The sequence below is a fragment of the Pagrus pagrus genome (assembly GCF_965226575.1).
Source record: "Pagrus pagrus genome assembly, chromosome: 11".
Lineage (NCBI taxonomy): Eukaryota > Metazoa > Chordata > Actinopteri > Spariformes > Sparidae > Pagrus > Pagrus pagrus.
Genome location: NC_140195.1, coordinates 25,947,274 through 25,972,780, shown reverse-complemented (window position 1 = coordinate 25,972,780; position 25,507 = coordinate 25,947,274). Strand labels below are relative to the sequence as shown.

The window sequence follows — 25,507 nt, the reverse complement described above, 5'->3', positions numbered from 1 at the left end:
GTAGTTGACATTAGCTAGTAAGCTCAGTTAAATGTGCAGTTAGCGGTTGTGTGACCTGACTGGCCCGGAGTTTGGTCCACCGGGGTGGTGTTGGTGTTGTTTACTGTTGGATTATTATCTCTTGAGGCGTGAACTGGCTAGGAGCTAGCTGGTTACCTAGCTAACTTTCATAGATTTCTCTGCAATAACATAACATCAACACTGTTGTTTCTTCTCACTTTATAAATTTAAGTTAATTTTTTAATGTTTTACATTAAAATTCTTCTTAAGAGAAGTCTGTCCTTGTTGACTCCTTGGGTAAGACACTGCCAGGAAGCAATGCATCTGTAACACTGAACTAATGCCTCAAAATCTAAAATCAAACTCAGTGACTGCAGTGCCTGTAGTTTGTACCTGAAGCCTGGGATCATCTTGGCAAAGCCTATGACCTTCTGGATGCTGTAAGAGACCAGGTCAGCCAGGTGAGGCAGCATGGAGAGCTTCGTGTCCTCCTCATTAGAGTCTGGACTGCTTGCGCCATCCTGGTACATCATTAACAGGCTGTTGAAGTTCATCTTGGTGTCCACCGACTCTGTTTGGGGAGTGGATTAGGAGAAAAAAGATGAGTGCAGGGTAGCAGAGTAAGGAAAGGGGAGGGGCAGAGTAAGGAAGTGATTGAAAGGAATCATTTTGAAGTCAGAAACAGCAAAGAGCCAGCAAGAGGTTAGACAAGGCAAGATAGCAGTTGAGATCAAAGTGGACATACAGACGAGAGAGGGGAAACTTCAGCCAAGAGTATTGAAGAACGACTGCAGTTTGTATAAATAATTTTAAGAAAAACATGTTTTTTTTAAAAATGAACCATAAAAACAATAAGCTGGCAAAAAAACAGACTTTTGTGCCCTCGGTTGACTAGTGACTATAATAAAGCCATAGTTTTTAACCTAAAATGAGCTAAATAAGACACAATAAAATAAACTTAGCTGAGTGCAAATATTCTCAGTGTGGTGGAACAAATATGACATATTTGTATGAAAGGCAATTAAAAAGTCTGAAAAGGTTTGCGGCGGCCAAACCAAAGACTTTTAAAGACCAATATATGCTGTTATTGCCACATTAAACAACATGAAATAAGAACATAAATACTTCCTGTTTTCAAAATTACACTCATTAGTCCCCATTCTGGCACTTTGGTGCAAACTAACACACAAAGTTAGATATCTGACTCCTCCTGCGAGCTATTTATTTGTAACAAACAGCAAAATGAAGGTCTTACAATATGAAACGCAATGAATTTAACGTCATGAGTGGAACAAGTATGCGTACTGTATATTTGGTAAGGCACACTCCAACACAGTATGAAAGCAGAGGCAGACAGTGGGCGCGGAGTTCCTGCCTGTGTCTGTGTTTTTTAAATCAATGGCTCTCTTCAGAGTGTCCTTGGTCAAGTTAACCATGAAGTATGAAAGAAAACAAGGACAGGAGGAGAAGGACTCTGTGTGCATCTCACCTGGTGAGTGGTTGAATGAGTCAGAGGAGGCATCGGACAGAGAGTGAAGGGAGGCGGCTCTGCTGGCACTGCGTGTAACTGGGCCTTCACGCACTGGAGGCTGCGAACACACACAGAGAAACATAGATATTAATATCCTCACTGTAATACTGTCAAAGCTCAGTGCACTGCTGGGCTCCTGCCACCTGGAGCTGAGGAATCAAATCCTTTACAAGAAGAAGTAATCACCACACACCAGGAGACGGTTTCACAAAGCAGTGTTAACAGGTTACCTGATTATGTTCTTTTTACTTTATCCCATGCTCAACATGTAGGAAAAAGGCTGTAAGATTAAGAAGTTAGCTTGCATTTAAAAAAAAAAACAAGCAAAAGTCAGTGATGTAATGTAAATTTACTCAAGTACAATTTTAGCATACTGGTACTTTATTTGAGTATATACATTTTCTGCCAATCTATATATAATTGATTTAATTGGCGATTGGCATTGATTTAATGCTATACAATTGATATACAATCCAAAATTGTATATCTATTTCATATATACTTTTACTCAAGCACAATTCATAAGGGTGGCTTTCACTTTTACCAAAGTACAATTTTAACATGATACCTTTACTTTTGCTCAAGTCTGACTTTTTCAGTACTTTTTAAAACACTGCCAAAAGTATACTAAGTTGTTTAATCCTAAAGTGTGTCTGCTTATTGTTCGGTTTACATGAAGACTAAAGCTAATATGTGTGTGTTATTCATGATAATATCAGTTTGTTTCACCTAAACTTGCAGTGTGGGACTTTTACATAGCCATTGCCAAACAAGTTCACACAATGCTGACTAAGCCCGTCACCGGCAGATAGATGTCTCTACAGCTTTTCAAATCTGGAGTCTGTGGCAACTGTCATGCGCTGGCACACCAGTAGTGACGGGTTCTGCATTGGCGTCATGAGAACGTTGGCAGGGTTTGTCTAATAACTCTTAGTGTCATAGGGGGGAGACAAAAGTCCCAGACTGCAGGTTTTAATGAAACAATTGCTTATTATTTCCAAAGCACACCCTAGTTTTCAGTCTGGTCAGAAGTTCAGTTTTTGTATATTTTGGTTTTAGGATTACTTCATCTTGCAAGGTTCACACTCAGTTCAAAGTGACACCCACAGCTCAATATCTGGAAAACTGAGTCATTGCATATCTACTACCCAACTGGAGCGTGGTTGTGGCTGTCTGAACAGTGTGTGCTAAATCACAGACGCATGGAAGGTTGTGTTTTGAAACCTTCTCAGACGTTCCATCATATGTGTGTCCTCCATCTCATTCACTTTGGTGACCCACTTGTAGTCCGCAGAGAGAACGTCGTCTGAAAGTATCGAATTCATGACTTGGAGGAAGGAAATACGCTGTCGGGCAGATAAACACTTCTGCTGACTAGTGTTACAGGTGTCAAGTATTGTATATTGAAAACACACACAGGAGAGGGTGGCTGAAGTGTTGATCTGTAGTTAATATCACTGTGGTTACAGACACCGTTTACAGCTATCAAGATCACAGGAGTGGTGCTGAATCCCATTAATTTTATACACAGTACTACACATATGTTGATACACCACACAGGAATAAATCTGGCTGTCACTACCACTTCACATGTGTATATGGCTTGTGTGATCTCAACTGATGTGAAGACAAGAGAAGATAAATTAGAACAAAGAAGCACAGTCTAGTACACAAAAAGACAACAAAAGTTAATTTTATACAATGGTTTTGGCCAAAGAAACCAAAATGCAGATGTGGTCGCACCCTTCTGGAGCAGCTGCATCACATATGTACACGAATGTATTGTCCTGCCACTTGCTAACAAAGTGCCATCTATCAGTCATGTCTACAGAGGAGACATTTCAGCTGCGTTTTTCTGTCTACATATTTACTTGACCTCTGTTATGCATATATCTAATGTAATTGTGTATTGAGCTCTGAGCACTGTCCAGGATGCAGATGACCTACACTTAATACTTTGCCTGAGGGCATCCTGTGTAGACAGTCTGAGCACTGAAGCTTTTGCTCTGCTGCTGTGCCGTTCACGCTCCCTTTGTAGACAGAACTTCACTCTCTCACTCTTATTGGTACACTTTGTGCGACAGCCACAGACACTTTTGTTTGTCAAAGCATTTGATTTATTGATTGCTGTCAGGGTGTTAAGAGATTTTTCTTTAAACATAACAAAAAATACCTCTAGAATAACTAACCAGCACTAGCTTTTACTGTAAGTCCCTTCCTGCCATTAGTTGGTTTGGATGTCCAGATTCATGCAAACACACAAATAATGCCATCTCCAAGATCTCAGCTAAGCCTTATTGTTGCTGCCCTTTTCTATAGTTGAATAACAGAGCAATAACTTAGAACTACCAGATTCATGGTGTCTGTTTATACTGTGTGGTTACTAAAAGTTAAACCATGCCTTCCAGCCAATCTCAATGGCCTGGCCATGGTCAAAACGGCTGGAAATCAAATGAAGTTGCAGCCTTTCCTGGCGTTTCAGTTGTAATTGTAACCTACTTCAGCCAATTACAGTCACGGGTACAAACTACAAGAGAGAATGCCAAGGTCAGTAGTGTTGTGGTGAACCAGAGCAGATGTTATCTATATCCTATGATTACATTTTGTTTGAACATTAGTTCTTCAGCATTTGATCTCCAATGAATCCACTTTGCATGGTGGCAGGCAGCTAACTTAAAAGAGTACAACAAATACACTGCTGTTTGCAACTTATGTTCTTGATCAATTAGCTTTTTTTGTGGAAAATGCAGCTTGACGCTGTGCTTTAAGCAATCCTCCCTTCTGCATGACATCATGACCTGCTCCACCCAAATTCACGGTGGAGAACAAAGTGATTTTGGCTGCAACGCTGTCAGTGTGGTTTTGGTGAAGGGAGAAACTTTGTACTGAACTAACCCTGAAGCGGGAGAAGTCTGAATAGGAGGCATCATAGGTCTTGTGGTGAGCTTCCACCAAGGAGGAGATGATCCGGGCCTGCTCCTCGTTCAGACGTGGCCTCATTGCCTCCCGGGCTGCCTCCTCCTCTTTCCTCTTTATTATCATGTCCTTCTTCCTCTGGACTTCCTCGTCTGTCAGGATGACTGCAATATAGACAGGCAGAGAGGATATATCAAATATCTTGCAATACAGCGATGGAAAAATTCACCAGCACACACAAAATTATTTTCCTACATCATATATTGATTTCCTTATAATGATGGCTTGCAGTCATGTCAGAACAAATGTTAAAAATCTGTATTTTGGACTGATATTTTTCGACTTGTTTGAATCCATCAAAAAAGAACCAAAAGAAAGATAGGATTTAACACAGAGCTAACTCCATTAACAGCCTACATTAAGTATCACTAAGTGCTGTAATTGATCTGGTCTCCTCACACTGTGTCTAATTTAGTGAAAGTAAACACACGCACAGGCCCGCAAGGATGATGTCATGATGTCACATAGTGCAGAGACAACACAATCTCTTCACACTATCTGCACTACCAATGTTGTTATACACAGGGGAAAATTAAAGGCAACAAAGGGTCAAAGACGGCCTTTGTGCGGTATTGGTCCACATAGTTACAAAAATCTTGTCACCTAATATAAAATATTTAGATTTTTGCATGAATCCCCTTTTGTTAATATAGTTCCTTGTTTTACAATTAAATTTCTGCGTGTTGTCTGCTCTCCAAGTTATTTTTAATGGTTACATTTAAATTCTAAGTAGCTAACAAGGCATGGATTTTACAGGAGGTTATGTCAAATTTTAGGGTTGCGGTTTAATAAAATCAATATTGGTCTTCATTCATTTCTTCTTTATCTGTCCACGAATTAAGGGTTATACGATGAGTTTCAAGGAAAAAAATGAAACAGGTTAATTGAAGGTATGACCAACACTGAAAGCAAGCAGTTCTTATGTTGTTCTTTAATGATACTTAAGAAGCATTCAAGACATTGGGACGAGTATTTGCTTATTCTCAGCATGTAAGGACATGGTCTGAATACTGGCTATGATAACGGAATATTGAATTCAGTTTCAAGATGAATTGCGGATTGTGGGAAACAAAGTGCTACTTGTCAGCTGTAAAACAAAGTTAGCTTTCTAAACTAGATGGAGGAGCTGTAATGTAAGCTCCAAACATTTCCATCCCAGGTTACATGAACCATACGTCCTCTTAGCCTGGCACGCAGAAAAAGCCTGCCATGTCTGCTGCCTTTTAATACAGCTGATGCAGCGGGTGTTGGATGTTGGATGTTTAAGTGCCTTTTGCCTTATTCATGCTGCAGCACTAGACTGCAGGCACCGTGGTGCAGAATGGATTATACATACTGTTTATAGTGGCTCTTTTTGGTTTGACTAGTTGAGAGGTTCCTTTGGGAATTCCTGAGTTTGCATGCCACTTCCACATGTCCTGGAGCATTACATTACTTTGCAATCTTTTATTCACACTCATTATTTATCACAGATCACAACCAATTTCCATTTCTATTGGATTTAAAACAGTGTTTCCCACACATAGACTTTACTTGGGTGGGCCACCCAGGAATATTGATAAACACTCAAGTATGTTGCGAACTGTTTAAGCATTTTTTAGCATTTTTTAGCATTTAGCGTTTTTTTTTTTAAATCTGAGACATTACCACCCGTGATAGATTAAGTAGTGGACAATCTCCCCTCGCTCTTCCCCTCTCAACTACAGGCAATTGTACATGCTTGACAGACACAGATCACACAGTGATGTATTGAGTCTAATCTTCATTGAGTCTGGTATTCAGATTGTTGAATACCAATCGCAGGATGACCACAGTATGACCGTGAACACTGTAAAACACAATGCTCTCCAAGAGACAAACCATAAATGTTGTAATGTAAATGTCCTGCATTTATATTTTTGAATAACTTGGAATAGACCGCATTTGTTTAAAATCTGACCCCTGTCACCATAATAAGATGTCAGAGTTGCAATAAAACTTGCACTACTAGGGGTGTGAATCTTTGGGTGTCTCACGATTCGATTCGATTCCGATTCCGATTCTTAGGGTCACGATTTGATTCAGAATCGATTCTCGATTCAACCGAATCTCGATTCAAAAATTGATACAGTGCTTAGTGTGTTAAGGCAAATTATGGCATCAAAACAATACAGTTTGTATAAGATAATGTGATTTTTAAACAAACTGATTCCAATGATGTAATCACACAAAGGCAAACATTAAAAAAAGGTAACATTTATTCATGCTAAACAAATAAAAACTTACTTACTGTACAAGAAATAACTTGCATACATGTAAATAAAATTGCCTAAATAAAAGCTTAGGCCAGCTGCCTTTTTCTCCCAGAAGTTACAAAAATAAACTGTACACAAATGACACAAATTGATGATTGATTTTTTAAAATAGAAAAAAATATATATATTAAATCGATTTTTGAAGTTTATGAATCGATTCAGAATCATGGATGATTAGAATCACGATTCTTATGTGAATCGATTTTTTCCCCCACCCCTATGCACTACTTTCGGCAAAGAAAGCTGACCTCACTCTTTTTTTCAGCATTTCCTGAACTGGCATGACAATATAGGTAAAACACTGCTTTTGTGTCAACCCCTCCTGTCGCTTTACAAATTAAATATTAGCTTAATGGAGCAAAATTAGACAACAGAACAAGGCAGAGTTGAAATTATTGGCACCCCTGCTGTTAAAATATCGTGCGAAAGACAGAGCAACTGCCGCCAAGCAGCGATAAGTGGCAATATTATGCACTGAAATTCAGCTTTGGTGGGGCGCCATAAGTGGGTGAATATAGCAAAAACACTGAGTTAGTCACATTAGCTCCAGTCTATTGGCTTTCTAAAATTTTCAATTTGAACTTGCAGTGCAGACACAGACGTCTGTCTATGGCAGCCCTCTGAGATCTAACCTACCTCTTAGTATGACTCAACTGTTGATGTGGAGGCACAGGAGTCTCATCATTACATTCTGTACATTATTTTGATTTAGTTCAGTATGAGTAATACGCACAATTCCTGCAGTACAGTATTTTTCTTTTAAAAACACCTCTCAGCAACAGAATGAACAACCACACCTGGATGTGTGTTGCAGTGTGGCAACTGATGGTGTGAAGCAGGAAATCTGCTGTGCGTTAAGAGAGTTTATTAAAATGAAAAACAAATGTTCAGTGTGTGGCTGTAACATCTGTAACAAGGTGGTTTGAAAAAATCCCCTGCTATTGCATTTCTTGTTAGACTACTTTACATTTTAGCACAATGTCCCCGTCATCGTTTGAAACGTGTTATATTATCACACTTGTAATAACAAGTGCATGCAAAACATGCGCCTCATTATGAAAGAACAAACTGAAAAAACACACATATATTTAACTTTAAAATGCTTTGTTCAGGTATGCGTTTGTCTCCTATATGTCTCAGAACATGATGTTACTTTAGAGCCCACAGAGAGAAGCAGGAAGAGTTTTACGTCATCAGTGTTTGATGCTGCTGATGACTATAAGAACAAATACAGGCTTTCAAGTGCACACAGGAAACTGTTCAGAGTATACAGAGCTAATAACACGGAGAACAAGGAGAACTGTTCTTTTATATACTCAGAGAAAATATTAGCCACATAACCAAAAAGGATACACTACATTTGTTAAACCAGTTAATCTCACATGGCTTTTCTTTTTCAGTTTATTGTAGCAACCTGAATATAACACAGAATATAGAAATAAGTTAAAGTTCAAGTTAGTATTCTCCTCATCCAGGTCTGTCAGTCACAGCTGGAGTAATGCACTGACCCCTGAATGCCTCGGCACATATTATCCTCTTGACTCTCTGCCACAGTGACTGATTGCCCATGAAGCGCTCAACTGTGCAGACAGACAGGGAGACGGACAGACGGACAGACAGACAGCATGACTGCCAGACAGACCGCGACTGCCAAAGAGACACAGGCCCGGAGCCGTGAGGTCACAACGCTCGCAGATACGACGGCAAGTCTGGCGCTCTGGCAGCTAGGGAGTAACTGTCTCACTATTCATACTTTACTGACATTAAATTTAGCTTCACTAAATGATGTTGTTTGTTTAGGTTAAAGGTATGGCAGAGACCTTGTTCATGCTGGCTGAATGCAGGGTAAAAGCTCCTCACAGTATTTTTTTTGCCATAGTAACCTCCTCAAAAATAGCTTTTGACTGGTTGAACTGATTTAACATCTTCACCTGTTAATACAGCAATCCCCAATGGTTTACCAAATGTCATTAAAATATGTTGTCATGTGGCAAACTACAACTTTTATCCTTTACAATGGTGAGCACATATTTGGATCAAAGGAATAAGCACACCAAATAAATACATACTTTGTCAGTAACTGCTAATTAAAGAGACCAATGTGATGGCATGGATGACTCTAAATTAAATAGTGCTCAGATCATGCGCTTCATACTAAATACTGGTTGTTTTCCTGGAAGCTGTAAACAACTATATTTGAAGTGGATTTTCAGTGATTGCACCCTGGACTGCAACCACAGCAGCAGAGTTACATAACCGCATAATGTGGCAATGCAGACGACAACAACAACAGTTTGGCTACACAGGCTTAAAAAGGCAACTGAATGAATCTGACTGCTTAGCTAACCAAAGAATTTACTTGGCTTTCATCTCTTTTGACCCACCGTCATTAATTAGGCTTTGGCTGCGCTCCAATGTCCATCCAGTCCCAAGCCAGGAGCGGACTGCCCATAACCACTCCTTGTGGTGAGGACATCCAAGTATGCAGCACGGAGCCCAATCATGAATAGGCACAGTTTGGTCAAAGTTTGGCACAGGCTGACAAAGCAGCTATTCTGAGGCCGGGACATGATTGGACCAGTCAGTCTCAAGCCAAGTTTGAGCCCTAGATGGCATCACCACGGCAGGAGTCCACCAAAAACAACAGACCATCAAAGGAACATCTTGACCACCCAACAGCGCTTGGCAGGCGCACAGCAGTTTACCAAAAAGACAGTTTGCTGTTTGGAAAGCAACTGATTGGAAGTGGTGATGTGGTGCCCTGCATGGCAGAGAGGAGCAGAGAAAGAAAGACACACAGTAAGCATTTGGTCAACACCAGTAATGCCAGAGACACTGACAAAGAGGGAAAGGCAGAGTCTCCCTGTTGTGGAGGCCAGAGGTTCACAGCAGGTATACTCATTAGCCATCCGACCGACCAGTTAAACACAAAAGAGGCGGCTACAACTCAGATTTGGTGTGATATATGTCACGCTGGATTTGGTGTGCAGCCAATATTTTTCCACTGCTGCCCTGGGTCTGTGATGTTTCAAGAGGTAAAATCAGGTCAGCCAGGCGTGGGGGCACCCACACATGCTGAGTGTGATGCAGAAAAGCTTATCAAAAGATCACAATGGAAGTGTGCAGGGTGGCAAGAAGGCATGGGGTAAAAAAACACATTAGATGGCACTTGATTGTGTCTACTCAGCAATTTGAAAAAACATGTCTTTAATTCATGAGGGCTATAGTTGAGTTAACAATTCAGGACCTTTTCTCTCTTTTTCTATATTTGTAATTAATTTACTAGTTGAGCTGCTGCTGAAACAAAAGTGATATATGGCAAAAAAGAGAGTGGAATGCACATTATTATAACAGTGGTGGAAAGTAACTAGGTACATTTACTTAAGCAACATTTATTTTCATTTTCTGCTACTTCATACTTCTACTCCACTAAAGTATGGAGGCAAATATTGTACCTTTTATAATATTATTTAGGTGACACATTCATGCATTAATACTATACTTATGTTATATTAATAACATAACATACGATTTATATGAACTGCCATGCAATTACTTTAGTACTTTACTTGTTACAAAGTATTTCTAAACTGTAGTATTGCTACTTTTACTGAAGTGCAAGATCCGAGTACCTCTCCCACCTCTGAATATATTAGAGCTGCATGATATGGTAAAACACTACTTTGACAGATGTTGCGATTGCAATATGATTCTCAATAAAAGAGGAATGATGTTTTTTGCATCACAAAATAATGATGCTGTGACATTTGTTGGGGTCCGTACCAAACAAACATGTTGTCTTACATCTGAAGAACAAGATTTGTAGACCAGGGCATCTCTGCTATCAAACGGTGCTGTGCCACACATTTCACCTGATTTAAACAACTGCAGCTTGTGATTTGGCGATAGTACTTGGCCGTATTGCAATTTCGATAATATTGTGATTTATTGTGCAGCCACAATTATTAGTTTATTTGTAGGGAACAAGAAAAACATGTGTATAGCCAAAATGTATTTCCATCTACACCTCCATTTGACATATTTTTGATATATCCAACTATAAATAGAGCATCTGGCACTTATGGTAATACAGGTGTAAAAGGCGTCAAAGAGACAGGATACAAAAGACTCCGAGAGAGGATGAAGAATATGAATTAGGGAGGCAAATGGAGGGCAGCACTGCAGGAGAAGCTTTGCTAATGAAAGGCACAGAGGGCGGGAATTCATTCCTCTAAAGGCTAAAACATTTCAAACACTCTCCTGTGATTCTAATCCTGTTACAAATACACACCCGTGCAAACAGACAAACACGGCAGGCAAATACATACGCTCACACACTCACAGGCGGGGAGGTCTTTTCCTGGCATCTTTCTAACCTCTGTCAAACAAGGACAGCGGAGGGGTGTTTACTACGAACTCAGCTGGCACCGCTCGCAGAGGGCGCACACACACACACACACACACACACACACACACACACACACACACAGTTCTGAACTGAATGGTGGTGAAGCTTGGACAAAGCTGCCAGTATAAAGAAAGGATAGCATAAAGGCAGACACACACATACCAGTAGGAACAGGGTAACTGAATTGTAATTTATCCTCAAAGATGCATTCATGTATAAAATCTTCCAAAAAAAAAGTAAGAATCAAACTGGGAGAACAATGAATGAATACAGGCTGACACCTGATCCTAACTAGTGCAATCACTCAACAACTTCTAAGAAGCCACAAGAAGCTTATTTTAAAAGTTATCCTGAGAACGATCGTGTCTTATCTTAGTAGAGTTCACTCTCTGCCAGTGCCACAAGTCATTTACTGTGATTTACTGACGGTAACGAATTATTCAGGATACAGCAGACAGTCCCTTTCCAAGCTCGTCAGTGTCTTGTTTGTCAATGCCGTCACAAGATTAATAGTGAGGCGGATTGATAAAACACTCTTAAAAATAACTGGATCGTGTTCATAAGAACAACATGTATAGTAGAAATATGCACAAAACATTAATTTGTTTTCCTCTCGTCACAAGAGCAACAGTCACAGGACCAGAAGACATGCTCATTATGACCACCACAAACAAACACAAACAACAACACGGAAATCATCATGACCAAGTCTCCGTTATCAACCCCACATGCTGGTCTGCATCTGTCTCTGGGTTTGGACAGAGAAACAAATGCTCTATGGTTGGTTGGGAGTCTTCAAGCTTTCCACAGATTAACACCCAGTGTTACATCCTCATCAATTCATTATTTGGCGCTGCATTAATATGTTTACATGACCACACAAACACAGAACAGCACAAGGCCGCACACTAACAAAGGATGTGGCGAAGATGACACATCGACCGTGACCTGCTGAACCTGGATTTATTTATTTCAAACAGGAAAATAAACTTCAGCATGGGCGAGGTCATGAGCAGATGCACAAGGCCACATCCACACAGAAGGTGTGGGAGGACGCTTCTGGCATTTTTGTGACCGGAGGCACAAGCTGCAGTCTATACAGTCTTTGCACCAGTTATCCACACTGTTAAAGTCCCTTGTCCACTTCATAATGATTGTGTTACAGCTGTGCATTCAGGCGTAACAAGACACTGTTGTTGCTGCTTTTATTTTGCATTCTCAATTTGTTTTCAAAGTACGTATGTTGCTGGACAGAAGGGAATGTTTCAACTAATTTTACATCATAATGAAGCCATATTAAGTCAACCTCAGCACAGGCATGATTGATTGATTGATTTTCTTTGTTAATAAAACTACCAGGATATAAATGATTAGTTACATGTGCACAAGAGAGCACAAGTATGTGCGGTTATTCTGAAGCTGCCGGTGGTTGTTGCGCAAGATTTTTTTCAGTGTAACCAGTGGATCTGTAGTGGGTAACATTTAGACTGCAGATAAACACATACCTGCTGCCTGCGGGCAAATGTGATGGGAATTAATCAGAGCTAATAATGCGAATTATGCTTTTATGTAAAGCACTAATTGCTGGTGTATCATCCTGCTTAATTCTCAGCACCACCCATGAGTGATTCTGCCTCTGCAATTACAGTTGGCATTAATTAAAAAACAAATGGGTTTGTCATCACAGAGGATTATGTACAGGCAGAACAGGATATGAAAAAAGCTGCTGCCTTTAAGTTCTGTACAGTATGTGGGGGCCGGGGGGGGGGAGTCAATGCTCACGGTAGAAGCAGAGGAGTGGGGAAATACAGTGGACTTCCTCCAAGCCATGAACCTGTATACAAGCTGTGAGAAACAAAGAGACCTTTTTATACTGATAAGTCTCTCTCTCTTTCTCTCTTAATCTTTTCTCAATGAAATACAGACACTTCAGTGTCATCATGTGGTTATTTGTGGTAAACCCTGCCCTGCATCATCTCTGTTTGACACAAACACACAACGTGTTTGTGAATGAAATGTGGGCCAGACCATTGTGTGTCTCTTTAAAGAAAGAGAGCCATTGTTGAACAGGACTTTAACCCCCTTTGGCTTCCTTCCTTTCTTTCCTTTCTTTCATTCTCCCCTTGTCATCTAGTGCTTGTCATGGTTATTGTGATGCACTGCTTTTGGTGCTACGTTCTACTCATGGGTTAGGTTTTTATGAAGTGTTTTTTAATGTTTATAAAAGTGGGATGCAGGACTGATGACATAACTAGTGTATAATATGATAAATTGTCGACAGGCAGGATAAAGACACCCCTCAGCGTTAGGTATTATGAATCAGTTGTGACAAGGTGTCATTTTGTATTAAAATGGGTTGAGATGATGTCTCATTCCCTCTTCATCGCGCGTTCGACTTGTATTACTCCCTGGTACTGTATGCATAAACGACTTGATTAAGACTGTGTCAAACAGCCTTTCAAACACAGAAGACAAAGCAATATCAATCCAGTTAAGCTACATCACAACACTGTCATCAACACCTTGTAAAATGAACTGATGATAGAAAGTCCACATAGTAAAATAAAAACGGGATCAAAAACACCATCTTCTGACCCAAGCCTGAGTTTGCCATATGGTACAGCCTGCCTCATGCATATCAACTATTGCCTGCCCCTTTGTTGCAAATCAGATCAATTTACACCGTACCATTGATTCTATTGGCTGCTGCTTCTTCCTGAATGTCTTTAAATATTAGATTAAATGCGATGCAAGCAGGAAACCAGTTTACCACTTACACCAGCCAACCTGTAACTGATCTCTCCAGGCAGTTGGTGCACTGAAAAAAAACTCAGCTTGCATGTATTGAGCTTTTCTGTACACAGATAAAACAATCAATGGATATTAGATACAATTTAACATTAATGATGATAGGAAGCTGAAGAGCTTCAATAGAAAATAACAGTAAAATATAATGCCCTCCTGTAAGTGGCTTTATGTGCAATAAGCAGGGGAACATGAAGAAGCATCAAAAGCAGCAGCTCTAGACACCAAGATGAATATTACATCAAAGGGATGTCAAGAGGAGGCGGAGACGTTACATCCTGCCTTGATATCACCTCAGTATCAACCTTTAGAAATCTTACCTACTGTAAGTGGAGATGTCATGATGTTAGTATGTTTTCTCAAATAATTTAATCTGGTTACAAGTCTTTAAACCTGAAGTTAGTTTAGACAAACAATCTAAAATATTTTCTATGGGGTGAGATGTGAATTTAAAGGATTATAGATTATACTGTTTCTGTGAAACTGAATAAAAAAAAAATAAGTCTCATCAGTCCATGTTCTAGCATTTTCTGTGTTTGTCAGAATGCACAGCTGACAACCAATCACAATAATAATAAATACAGTGAAGACAAGTCACAGGATATTATAACAAGCTCACATACTCGCAACTGAACTTGTATTTTCATACGAAGTTTCCAACAAATCAGCAGAATGTCAAAAAAGTCAGCTCACACTCTTTCATCATGCCGATGTCGATGCAGCGCTTCAGACGACAGGCCTGGCAGTGACGCCGGTTGTCCTTGGTGATGGTGCAGCTCCCGTTGAATGGACAGGTGAAAGAAGCTTTACGCTTCATACTGCGCCTGTAGGATGAAATTAGTAATGACTCCATTACTCATTTAGAACCGTTTATTCTCTGTGCTGGTTCAAATATTTCATTGCAAAGACAGAAGGAGGTGACTTTATGCTTCAGGCTGCATTATTAAGAGATATACAAGTAGGGATACACTGATTTATTGTCCGAACATCGGTAGCAACCGAATACACGTATAAGAAAATGTTGACTTTTACACAGTTCAGTTATTCTTTTAAAGATCGGATTTCTTAGTTTCCTTTAAACAAATGGGACTCAAATAATAAACAAAAAAATCTGTATCATCCAAAACGTTCTAAACATTGGTATTGGTCCAGAATTTCCATATGGGTGCACCCTGAATAGGGGTGTCAATCTTTGACACTCTCGTGATTGGATTTGATTTTGACTGTCCAGATTCGATTCAGAATGATTCTCAAATCAAAATTGGTTGAATGAAGAGAATAGGGGGCACTATTTTCAGTCTTTTGCTCCAGTTTATTGTGTGCCTAAACATTCATTGGTGTCCTTAATCTGCCGAAATACAATATGAGACACAGCTGGAAATTATGATAACAATTGGCAGTCTTTTCATTTTAAAAAGTTAACAGCATCAATTCATGAATCATTTCATTTGAAAGCATGCCTGCGTGTATGTGATAACAAAATAAGGGGGTGTGCTCTGCTGTTATTAACGTTATACTGTAAGTCCAGCAGTGAGAGCAGCCTCTCTGCTGCACTGTTAGCTCCGGGGGTCCATCGCTGTACAAGACGCTGAGCAGAGGCAGGTTTTTGAGTTATTTTCTTCACCACAGAGTTTGTTTAACATGTTGAATGCTGCAGTGTGTGTTTGTAAGCAAACATGTGGCCTGCTTGATGTTCGTCTTGCAAAGGTAAATATCCAGTCATTAAGTAAAAGAAACGCCTGCAACCACTGCCTTGTTTGAAGATGAACTTCAAGATAACTGTAGCGTGTGCTAGACTAACTTGTCCAGGTGCTTCACCACCCTTGCAGGTTAGTTCCACCTTTTTCGTTCCGTCAAAATCACGCTACAAATTAACATTCAGAAAATCGATTTGTGACATTCATGAATATATCCTGAATTGAGGGAGATAAGATTCGCGATTCTTATGTGAATTGTTGTTGTTTTTTGCCAACCCCTAATCCTAAATAGTAAGTATTGAAATAACTGTTATGAATGATAATCCAACTTAATCTAAGAAGGACTTTTTAATACATGTAATGCAATGTAAGCATCACCATTTCAGAACAATTAACTAAAAACTATTCAAATATAAGCAGCCAACTGAAACACTTCTTTGGGTGAATATTTTATATTTAGGAACAAGCAGAAGAGCCTCAATAATGCACTCCCCAATTTACATATACTGTATCTATTTTACACAAAACCGTTAGCTTGTAAAGCTGCCTTGACTCATATTAAAAATCAATGTTTGATTGAAGGGATGGTGTCTTTAATATGCTCCCTTCGGCTGCTGAGACTTAAATTAATTATAATACTTCATTATTTTTGAATCCTTCATAAATTTTAAGAAAAGTATGTGTGCATTGTGTGTGTCCCTTTGTGTGTGAATGTGTGCATGAGTGAGAGCGAGAGTGAGCAAGAAAAGGGGAAACGAGGCAAAGATAGAGAAGGATTATGGACTCGACTAAATAATGCATATTGTTCTAAAAACACTGCATGAATGTTCACTCAGGCTGACAGAAACACACGTACTGTACCGTAACATTGAACACACTGTGTACTGGTATCAAGCAGTCACGCATACTCCTCTTTAAATGTTTATTTGCTGCTGGATAATGGCAACATGTTGCAGAGGAGCAGCCAGAATAACCAGCCAATGATATATCTTGATATTGCTGACATTCGACAAAAACATTTATCTCATAAATAAATTAATTATTTAGGATGCCAAAATAATTGGTGCCCGTTTGTTTAATATATTATGCATTATTGATATAAATTGTGAAACTGAAAAGACGAACACAAAGTATCTGCAGCGTTTCTATTAAACAAGTTAAGGGGGAAAACAATTTAATTTAACATTTTTAAAAGTACAGAAAAATCCTGTTTAAAGTATATAATGAATAGAATACACACTGTGAACACCTCCTCCACATGAGAAGGCTGCTCATAACACCTCACACTTGAGAAATGCACAAACTCACACACTTCATATAACCCCATCAGCAGACACACTTAAAAACTCCAAAGAACGCACAAACCAAAAATATAGACAACGTGTACACAACTCAGGGTCAACACCCACCTGAAGAATCCCTTGCAGCCTTCGCACGTCATGGCGTTAAAATGGAAGCCAGTGGCCTTGTCGCCGCACACACCGCAAATCCGCGGGGCATTGCGGTCAAACTCCTCCGGTCCGACCACCGACGTCGTCACCGTCATGGGCTCCATCACTGTCGAGAACAAGAAGAACAGAAAAGAGTTAAGAGCTCGTTTCACACTGCTGGCCCACTCCTTGTTTTTCAATGACATGCAAACATAAAAAGATGGACTGACACAGGCTGTCCCTGTGTGCGTCTATGAATTTGAACAACCCTGGACATAGCTTACAAATCAGTTCTTGTCCACTGCCCGGGTGCTGTGTGGGAGTGCTTGAGTGTGTGCTTGATGGGAGGGGTGTGTTTTCCTCTTCTTATACAAACAGGTGTCGGGCTATTAGCATATTTAGCAAAAGGCATCGACAGCCACATTCTGCATCTCGCGGCTATTGGCTGAGTGACTCAGCAGACACACACACACGAACACACACACACACACACACACACACGAACACACACACACACACAAACACACACACACACACACTATTAAAAATCATGAAATTACAATGTTAATTGGAAAGAGAATTAATGACAGAAAGGGGGCCATTTGACAAAGGTGAAAACATGACTGATACATTTAATACTGCCAAGATGAAATATTCTCTACAGTGCTCATTTTTCCATACACACTCACACCATCTGGTCATCCCCTATGAAATAAACAGCAGTAGAGTAACACACACCGGTCGACTGTGAGCTAATCCATATCAATGTGTACAGAAAGATCCTCTGTCTGAAGTCTGATTGAAGAGGTGAGGACACTATGAGGAAGTCAAAAAGGAAAGGAGAGAAATTATGGGGGATGAAAGAAACAGTGTGTAGTTAAGTTTGATGAGTGGGTTCAAGTGTTGGCCCATCATACAGTCACACAGGACTGAAAAATGCTGACTGTCTGGGTCTGAAATTATATCTTAGCGTATATGCTGATGTGAGCACTGTTGACATGACATACATTTCTAACTTTGTTCAATACCTTGAAAAATATAGATATTTGATACCATTTTGGGTACAATGGGGAAATACTGACAACATTAAAGGCATAACATTTTTGATTTTTATCAAAGGGTAAATACACAGTGACAAAGCTATACTATGACAATGAGATACACTTTTTTTGGCTAGTAGCAGAGAACAGCAAAAAGACAGCAGTGAACATTAAATTATCACATCTTTAGAAACCTTTGTTTTCTTCTTTTAAGATTTGGCCTTTCAAAATAATTTGAGTGTCAACTTGCTGTTGGTGAGAAGAAAGAGTGAGAAAGTACAGCTGGTACTGGTGTACTGATACTATATAAAATGAGTATTGAAAACATCTCAAAAATTGAGTAACGATATGTACAGGTATCAATATTTTTGACAATACTAGATGTGATCTTATAAGTATGTTTCAGCTGAACTGACCAAACTGCATAAAGCGTTTGCAAGAAAAGAAATCAGGATAAAAGAAGACACACAAAACATATTAATTAGTTAGTTTTAGTGGCCTGAAGTTAGTTTCAGGAAACTTTTGACAAATTACCCATTTCTGAAACAGATATTTGTTGAGTCTCATCCCCAGGTCATCCAATACTGAAACTTTGGGTTGGCAGCTCGGGTAGGACACCAACCCAAAGCAGCCGTATTTGACAACCTGGGGCTAAGACTCAACAATCAACAATCTTTTTCCAGGAAGTTGCATTTTGTTGCTTTAAAAGCTTTTATCTGATTCATTTATTCATTCATTTAAGAACTGGATTCAATTCAATTGGATAGATGATAGTGAAGATACAGACAGGAAACAAGGGGAAAGAGCCGAGGCTCTTATGGTACATCCTTCTCAAATCATTAAGCTACCAGCCGACCCCCACACCCCTTATTATGTCATTTTGTATTAATTTTGACTGAACAAGGCTAATGAGAGAACATAAGACAAAGGCGATGTGATGGAGTGACTAACTGTATGCTTGAAACTGTTTAATATTGTACAACTAAATTCAGGTCTGGGTCTCTCCCCTTAATATTAATTTAAAGATGCAATAAATTGGCTTATTTACAGCCCTAATATGATGCTATTTCAGTTTTTGTTGCAGGAGAAGAAAACATGAGAGGGGGAGTAAAGCTGGTTGTTTTGATCAGAGGGAAAGTAAAATGGCTTATTTACAGCCCTAATATGATGTTATTTCAGTTGTTGTTGCAGGAGAGGAAAACATGAGAGGGGAAGTAAAGCTGGTTGTTTTGATCGAAGGGGCAAAACGATTACTTAAATTTAAGAAACAGCTTAATTTGTTTGATTTTTTTATTCACGCCGACTTGTACAGAATGGAGTTAGTTAAAAATTCACAAGAAATGTCCACAATATGACGGTTTTCCTAGAAGTTAACATGTTCATTTCACTGTGTCTTTAAGGGCTTAAATTCAGACTTTAGTTGACTTTTTTCTCTCAGGCAACAACTGGGAACAGTAAGCACGATGTAATAATACCCTACCACACTCTTCTGTATTAGCTTAATGCTCTGAACGTCAATGTGCTGAATGGAAATTTGTTTGAATGTAATACAAGACTCCAAATGTAACAAAGAGATGGAAATGGTTAGAAGGTTTATGGTGTTGTTACTGTATGTACAGAAATTGACATCTGCGCAGACCCTATAGAGAAATCCTGTATGTACTGTAAGAGAGGGAAAGGTCATGTAAGGGGAAGACAACAAAATGAGGACAAAGAGAGGAGGGGGTACATGCAGTGAACTCAGGCTCAGCGGGGGGGAAACCATCACGTGGCTGCAGAATATAGCCTGTGGGGAGTTGAAGTGCAAAAAAGAAGGACTCAGATAATGTCAATCGAGGACAAAGAGATAGGAGGAACTGGTGTGGAGGAGCTGCGTTTGGTGAGAGAGAAGTAATGAAAGAAGGAAGGCAGGTGAGAGCACAAGCGGAGGATGGAGACAAACGTAGTCTGACTCCATTAGCTCTCATTACATCTGGGCTAGATGAAGCTATGGCACCGCTTCCCAGGAAAACACACATACGCATGAGAAAGGAGCTACTGGCTGTGTAGCATCAATACAATACAATAATGCATCCACACCGTGAAGCAACACACACATTTCAATACAGCTGGCCTATCACTTTAACGCATGTTGTTCATCTATGCTTGTGTGTGTGTGTGGTTTACATTAGAGTACAGAGGGGTTTCTCATTCACAAACATATGATGGTGATTTCAGGTTTCAGTGTGTGTAGGGGTGGATGTGTGGGAGGGGAGTGCGTGACAGGACAGACAAACAACACACTCGCCATTAGTCATCCTGTCACAAAAACAGCTTTTTTCCCTAATGCAGGAAGCAGCAGGTGAATAATGAAAAAGATGGAGGGGCGAACATATCTACAAAAACACCAAAACAAGCTGCACTTTCATTAGTGCTGCTGATTAACAGCAGTGTGAACAGGCTCCAGGTCCGTCATTAACAACTTTGCTGTTATTTCACCTTTAATCACTTCTCTGTCACTCTTTTTTCCCCTTTATGTGTTTTCTCTCACTCGTTTCTCATTTGTAACACTGCTTAATAATTAGCGCTTTTATTCATTTATAGTCGGCATGATTAGTTGGTAGAGAAAAGAGAACCAGTCTGACAGGTAATTCCATCTCTACTCCTTCCTCTCTGCCCCCAACAATTTTTGTTGTGCTTTCAAATGCATACACTTTTTCTATTTGTTGAGGGCTGCAATCAACGATCATTTTCATTGAGCATTAATCTGTTATTTATTTTCTTGATTTATCAATTAGTTGTTTGGGCTACAAAATGTCAGAAAATGGTGAAAAAGAAGCTGGATTTTGACTGTTTTTCCTTAAAGATGACCCCAATGATTAATCAATTATCAAATTACTTGGTGATTAAAATAACAGTTGACAACTAATCGATTAACCAATTAATTCTCTCTCTACGTATAACTTCATATCTGTCAATCTACCTATACCTACTTGAAGTGGACAAAACAATTAAGATCTTGATTAAATGATTAATTTATTGCATAATTTGATTAGGTTTTTTCAACACTCCTTATTTGACAATAATAGTGTATAACTGTCAACCCTCGATCAGTGTTAAAACCAGATGCCTTGAGCCAATTTGGGCATGTTTTAATGGATTGGTATCACCTCAAATCCAATCCTGTCATGGTTTGGGTTTTTGGATAAGTTGTTTCCTGTTTTATTTTAGTATCCGCGTGTCTTGTGACTTTGTGACTGTCTTTGTCCTTTCCCCGCCCTTTTTCTGTGTACACCTGTGTTTCATTTGTTCAATAGCCCTTGTATTTAAGTTTGCCCTTTCCCTCTCTCTTTCTCAGTTTTGTTCGTGTGTCTCTCGTCTGTTCCCTGGTCCAGTCTTCTCCTCGTGATTTCCCTGCCTGTGTCCTCATGTTGTCCTGGTTTGTACAAGTTTTTGCTTTCAGATTACTCCTGTTTCATTGCCAGCCTTTCTTGCCTGCCTTTTCTTACTTGCATTTTGCATTTACGGACCACAGCTTCTCTTCAATAGAGTTGGCTTTTTGTTTTTAAACCTGCCCGTCTCCGTTGTGTCCACAATTGGGTCCTCATTGTTGTTTGCCAAACCTTACCAGAGCTTTTCATCACTATACTTGTTTGCTGTTTTTGTCCACCACAGCCTACCAGTTTTGCAGCGCTGTATTTCTTTATGGCAGAAGTGCTCTACAATGTGAGCATTTTGCTTCTTATCCAAATAAAAATTAGATGTCATGAATGTGAACAATGACTTGGGTGCAGCAGTGAGTGACGAGTTCTGACACAAATATCAGATGCTAACAGGTCTGTTAATCTGTACCCTCTCATTCTTATTTGCAAAGATTAGTGTACAAAACATCCAGCCTCTAATTTTTTGCCGTCAATAGCTGTAGCTGGTTAAAATGACAAACACCAGCTATTGGTAATTAATGTGAACTCAATGAGGTACTTGATGGCAAGCACAAATAAAACTTTGCTGTTGTTTGGTTAAAGTGATCTCTGCTAGCCAGAGTCTGAACTCAACTAAAGATTGTTCACTCAGTAACACCACTGTACAACCAGAGTGGACTGAGTATTTCCATTACATTACTGTACATCGTGTTACATCAGTTTCAGGAGTCACATTCTCCCAGTTAATCTTTCTTTCCTCTCACATCGATACTTTAAGTTTATAAATGCTTAATAGTTTTGAACCATGATCTTCAATATTTGGATTAAGTAGTGACAGATTTAGTGGCAATATCTGTTATGTAATGTTCAGTGTGTCATTTACATCTTTAATTAACATTATTTTAAGTGAATACAACGGTGGATAAGACTCTTTATCAGAGTTACAGCCATATTAGGACTCGGATTGAGTTTCGAGCCAGAAATACTTGATCGGGACATCCCTAGTTTAAACTGATTCAATCCTACTAAACCAGGTCGTGTTGTTTATTTTTGTTAATGTATTCAATTTCCATGCTTATTTTGATGCTCAGGCACCAGTTAATATGACATCCACGCCAACAAAACAAATTGGAAGTGAACTGGGAGGAACAAGAGAGGCAATGTTGCTGGACAAAACAGAACTCAGCTATGTATAATGGATTCTTCACGGATCCATTTTCATTCAGAGTGTGTGTGTGTGTCTCTGTGTGTCTCTGTGTGTGTGTGTGTGTGTGTGGCTAAGGTCAGAGCATCTCTGTGTATGAGGAGGAAAAACAGATACACACTCATTCGCACCCTTCTCCCCTCTAGGCACACTTAAAAGCAACATTAGTAAGAGCTGACACTAATTCATAATAACTATATTACTCTTATTCATGAACACATACTGTGAAGCCTCCAGTTTCATTATGCTGTAAATGCAGGAAGGTAGAAGTTATATTGTTGTGAAAATGTAATTATCACTGTAAGCCTTTAGCCATGCATTATTACACACTTCCCATCTTGAAAGAACAATAAGTAGAAACCTTTATTTTACTTATTTACATTTTTTTATTTAGATCTACACACACACATTGGATATCAAGCAGTTATATATATATATATTACAAAAGAAATGTGATATCATGACGGATTTATATTCTACAAAACTACCCAAACCACTATAAGTGTAAAATGTGTAATTTAAGAGTCAAGGTGTGTGCAACTTTTCTTGGTCCCGACATCACAGCAGAGTACCTCCATTTAGTAGCTTCCTGTCTCTCCAAAGAAGAGCTGATTTAGGTTCATAGTTAGCCATCTGACTGCCCAAGGATGGCCTGTTTACAATGTACAATTGGATCTGTGTTGTTTTGTCAAGCTAGCCCTACCACTGTTCAACCCGTATCCCCCGTTCACAGCCTTGTGACTCCCATCATTTACTGCACCCGCAGGCCTTGCTGGTGTTGACACACAACAACAAAATCCAATGCTACATCAATACTGTTGCCAAAGACTGAAAACTGAAAATTGACTTCTGCAAACTTTTAGACTTTCACAAACTTTGGCTAAATACAGTCCACAAGATGAATTCCCACTTCAGGGGCATGTCCTGAGGATGTGCATGTGCAGACTGGTGAGTTATGAGAACAGAAAAGGCAAAAGGCTAAATCTGGATCTCAATTGTGGAATCAAATGTAAAAGCATCAAAAAGTTTGGGGGGGTTTTTTGTGACAAAACTAGTCCAGGAGCATTGAGGTTGTATTCTTTATAAACCACTGCACTGAAACAGTACTGACTTTTTAGCTATGAAACGCTGGTACAGTCAAATATCTGGTCATCGCACCCTTGCCTGTCATCCCATCTTAAATATCTGTGTCAATCCTCTTCGATTCTCCTTTCCTTTTCCAATAGTGTCCCTCTCCACCCTCACCTGTAAAGACATTTGTTCACGTTGCTTGGGAAAGCTAAGCAGAGTCAGCTACAAGTGACATCTAATGTCAACAGATGCAACATTTAGTGAGAGGGATCATCAGGCCGGATTACAGCTGAGCCACTCAGTCTGTTTTTACTAATGCTGATGACATTTTCCTCTCCAGAGAAGGGAGCAGTGCATGTGACTGCCATCTCACAGAGTTAAAATACATAAACCCCCACACAGCATGTAAACGCTTAGTCCCATGAGGCAAAACATTAAGACCTTGTCACCATTCAGTGTGAAACATTCACTGAAGGAAAGAAGGAGAAGAGCCTCTCTTTCAGCACAGTTGCAAGAAGCATTCAGTTCAGAAAATGCATCAGAAAACAGCCAAGTCTGTTTAAAAGCAGCACACTCAAACATAATAACAGCCATTACAACAGGACCAGCCTGTACAAGCCAATACAATGATGTGCTGAAGGCTTCTGGAGAGGTACTTGTTGCCCAAACGAAAAACATGTTTTTAGTTATTTTGGCTTCTTTAGTGAATTGTGGGATGCATCATTGCAAACACTAGGACTTCTACATGTTCCAACTGCACATTAATGACAACAATATACTACACAAAAGATGACATTTAAAATACATTTCTTTAAAGTGTTAAGTAAAATAATGCTGCTTCATGCTGTTTGAGAGGCTTTTCAGCAGTTAAGAGGAAAGAAACACCAAATCCCTACCATGAGTGCATGAAAAAGTTCAAATTTGAAGATATGAAAATGTTTAAACCCCTTAGCTGTGCACTCTGAAGCAAGAAATATACATCAGTAATTATACCAATGATTGTCATATTGATGCCCAATAAACAGTCCTTACTGAGTTGGTAAGTGCTCTATCAACATAGAAAAAGCCACCTAAGCCATCGTAGAAGCTGTTGTACCTCTTTCAACACTTCCATGTAGCCCTCTTGTGCCTTTCTGTCTGCTTTTCTCTACTCTCCAGCCTCTTCTGTGCCCCTTGGAGGCCAGTCAAACTGCTGAGCTGCGTTTGTCGTCATGGTTCCCTCCTATCATAAATCTGATGTTCCAGTTTGCAGAACCTATACAGCCCATGAGTTGCTAAAACAACAAGACTACCTGAGTGAGGAGGAGGGCAGAGGAACATGCCCAATATGTAAGGATTAGTATGTACTGTATGCATTATGCTATGAAACTCAAGGAGGCTTGGACTACCAGGCTGTGAGCTAGTGTGTGTGTGTTACTGTGTGTGAGGCTTTCTGTTAAATGGAGCATGACATCAGTGTATTGATTAACCTGCACCAGAGCCATCGAAAATCGCCACCATGATTGAGTATTTTATCATTACAACACTGAGACCAAGCCAGATAATTAATGATGATCTTGAACCGGAATGTGCCGTTTTCACGGAAACAGAGAAATGCTTTCAGAAACTGCAGGTCAACAAAACTGATTACTGTGGATTTTGTTGCGAAGA

At 39.6% G+C, this 25,507-nt stretch overlaps 1 protein-coding gene across 3 annotated transcripts in view; it reads right to left on the bottom strand.

Moving 5' to 3' along the window:
• LOC311264927 (vitamin D3 receptor A) overlaps positions 1–25,507 on the bottom strand; it is an 81,981-nt gene that overhangs the window by 14,813 nt on the left and 41,661 nt on the right. For 2 of the 3 annotated variants that reach the window (XM_084366144.1, XM_084366145.1), the window contains exons 3-7: positions 17,121–17,268; positions 14,708–14,838; positions 4,427–4,611; positions 1,490–1,589; positions 394–571 (exon numbers count right to left, since the gene is read on the bottom strand). In XM_084366144.1, the coding sequence (XP_084222270.1) occupies positions 394–571; positions 1,490–1,589; positions 4,427–4,611; positions 14,708–14,838; positions 17,121–17,266 (740 nt within the window). In that variant the 5' untranslated portion in view covers positions 17,267–17,268. Of the gene's footprint in view, positions 1–393; positions 572–1,489; positions 1,590–4,426; positions 4,612–14,707; positions 14,839–17,120; positions 17,269–17,425; positions 17,552–25,507 lie in introns of those variants that run through there. The other variant, XM_084366146.1, reaches the window with a different exon arrangement.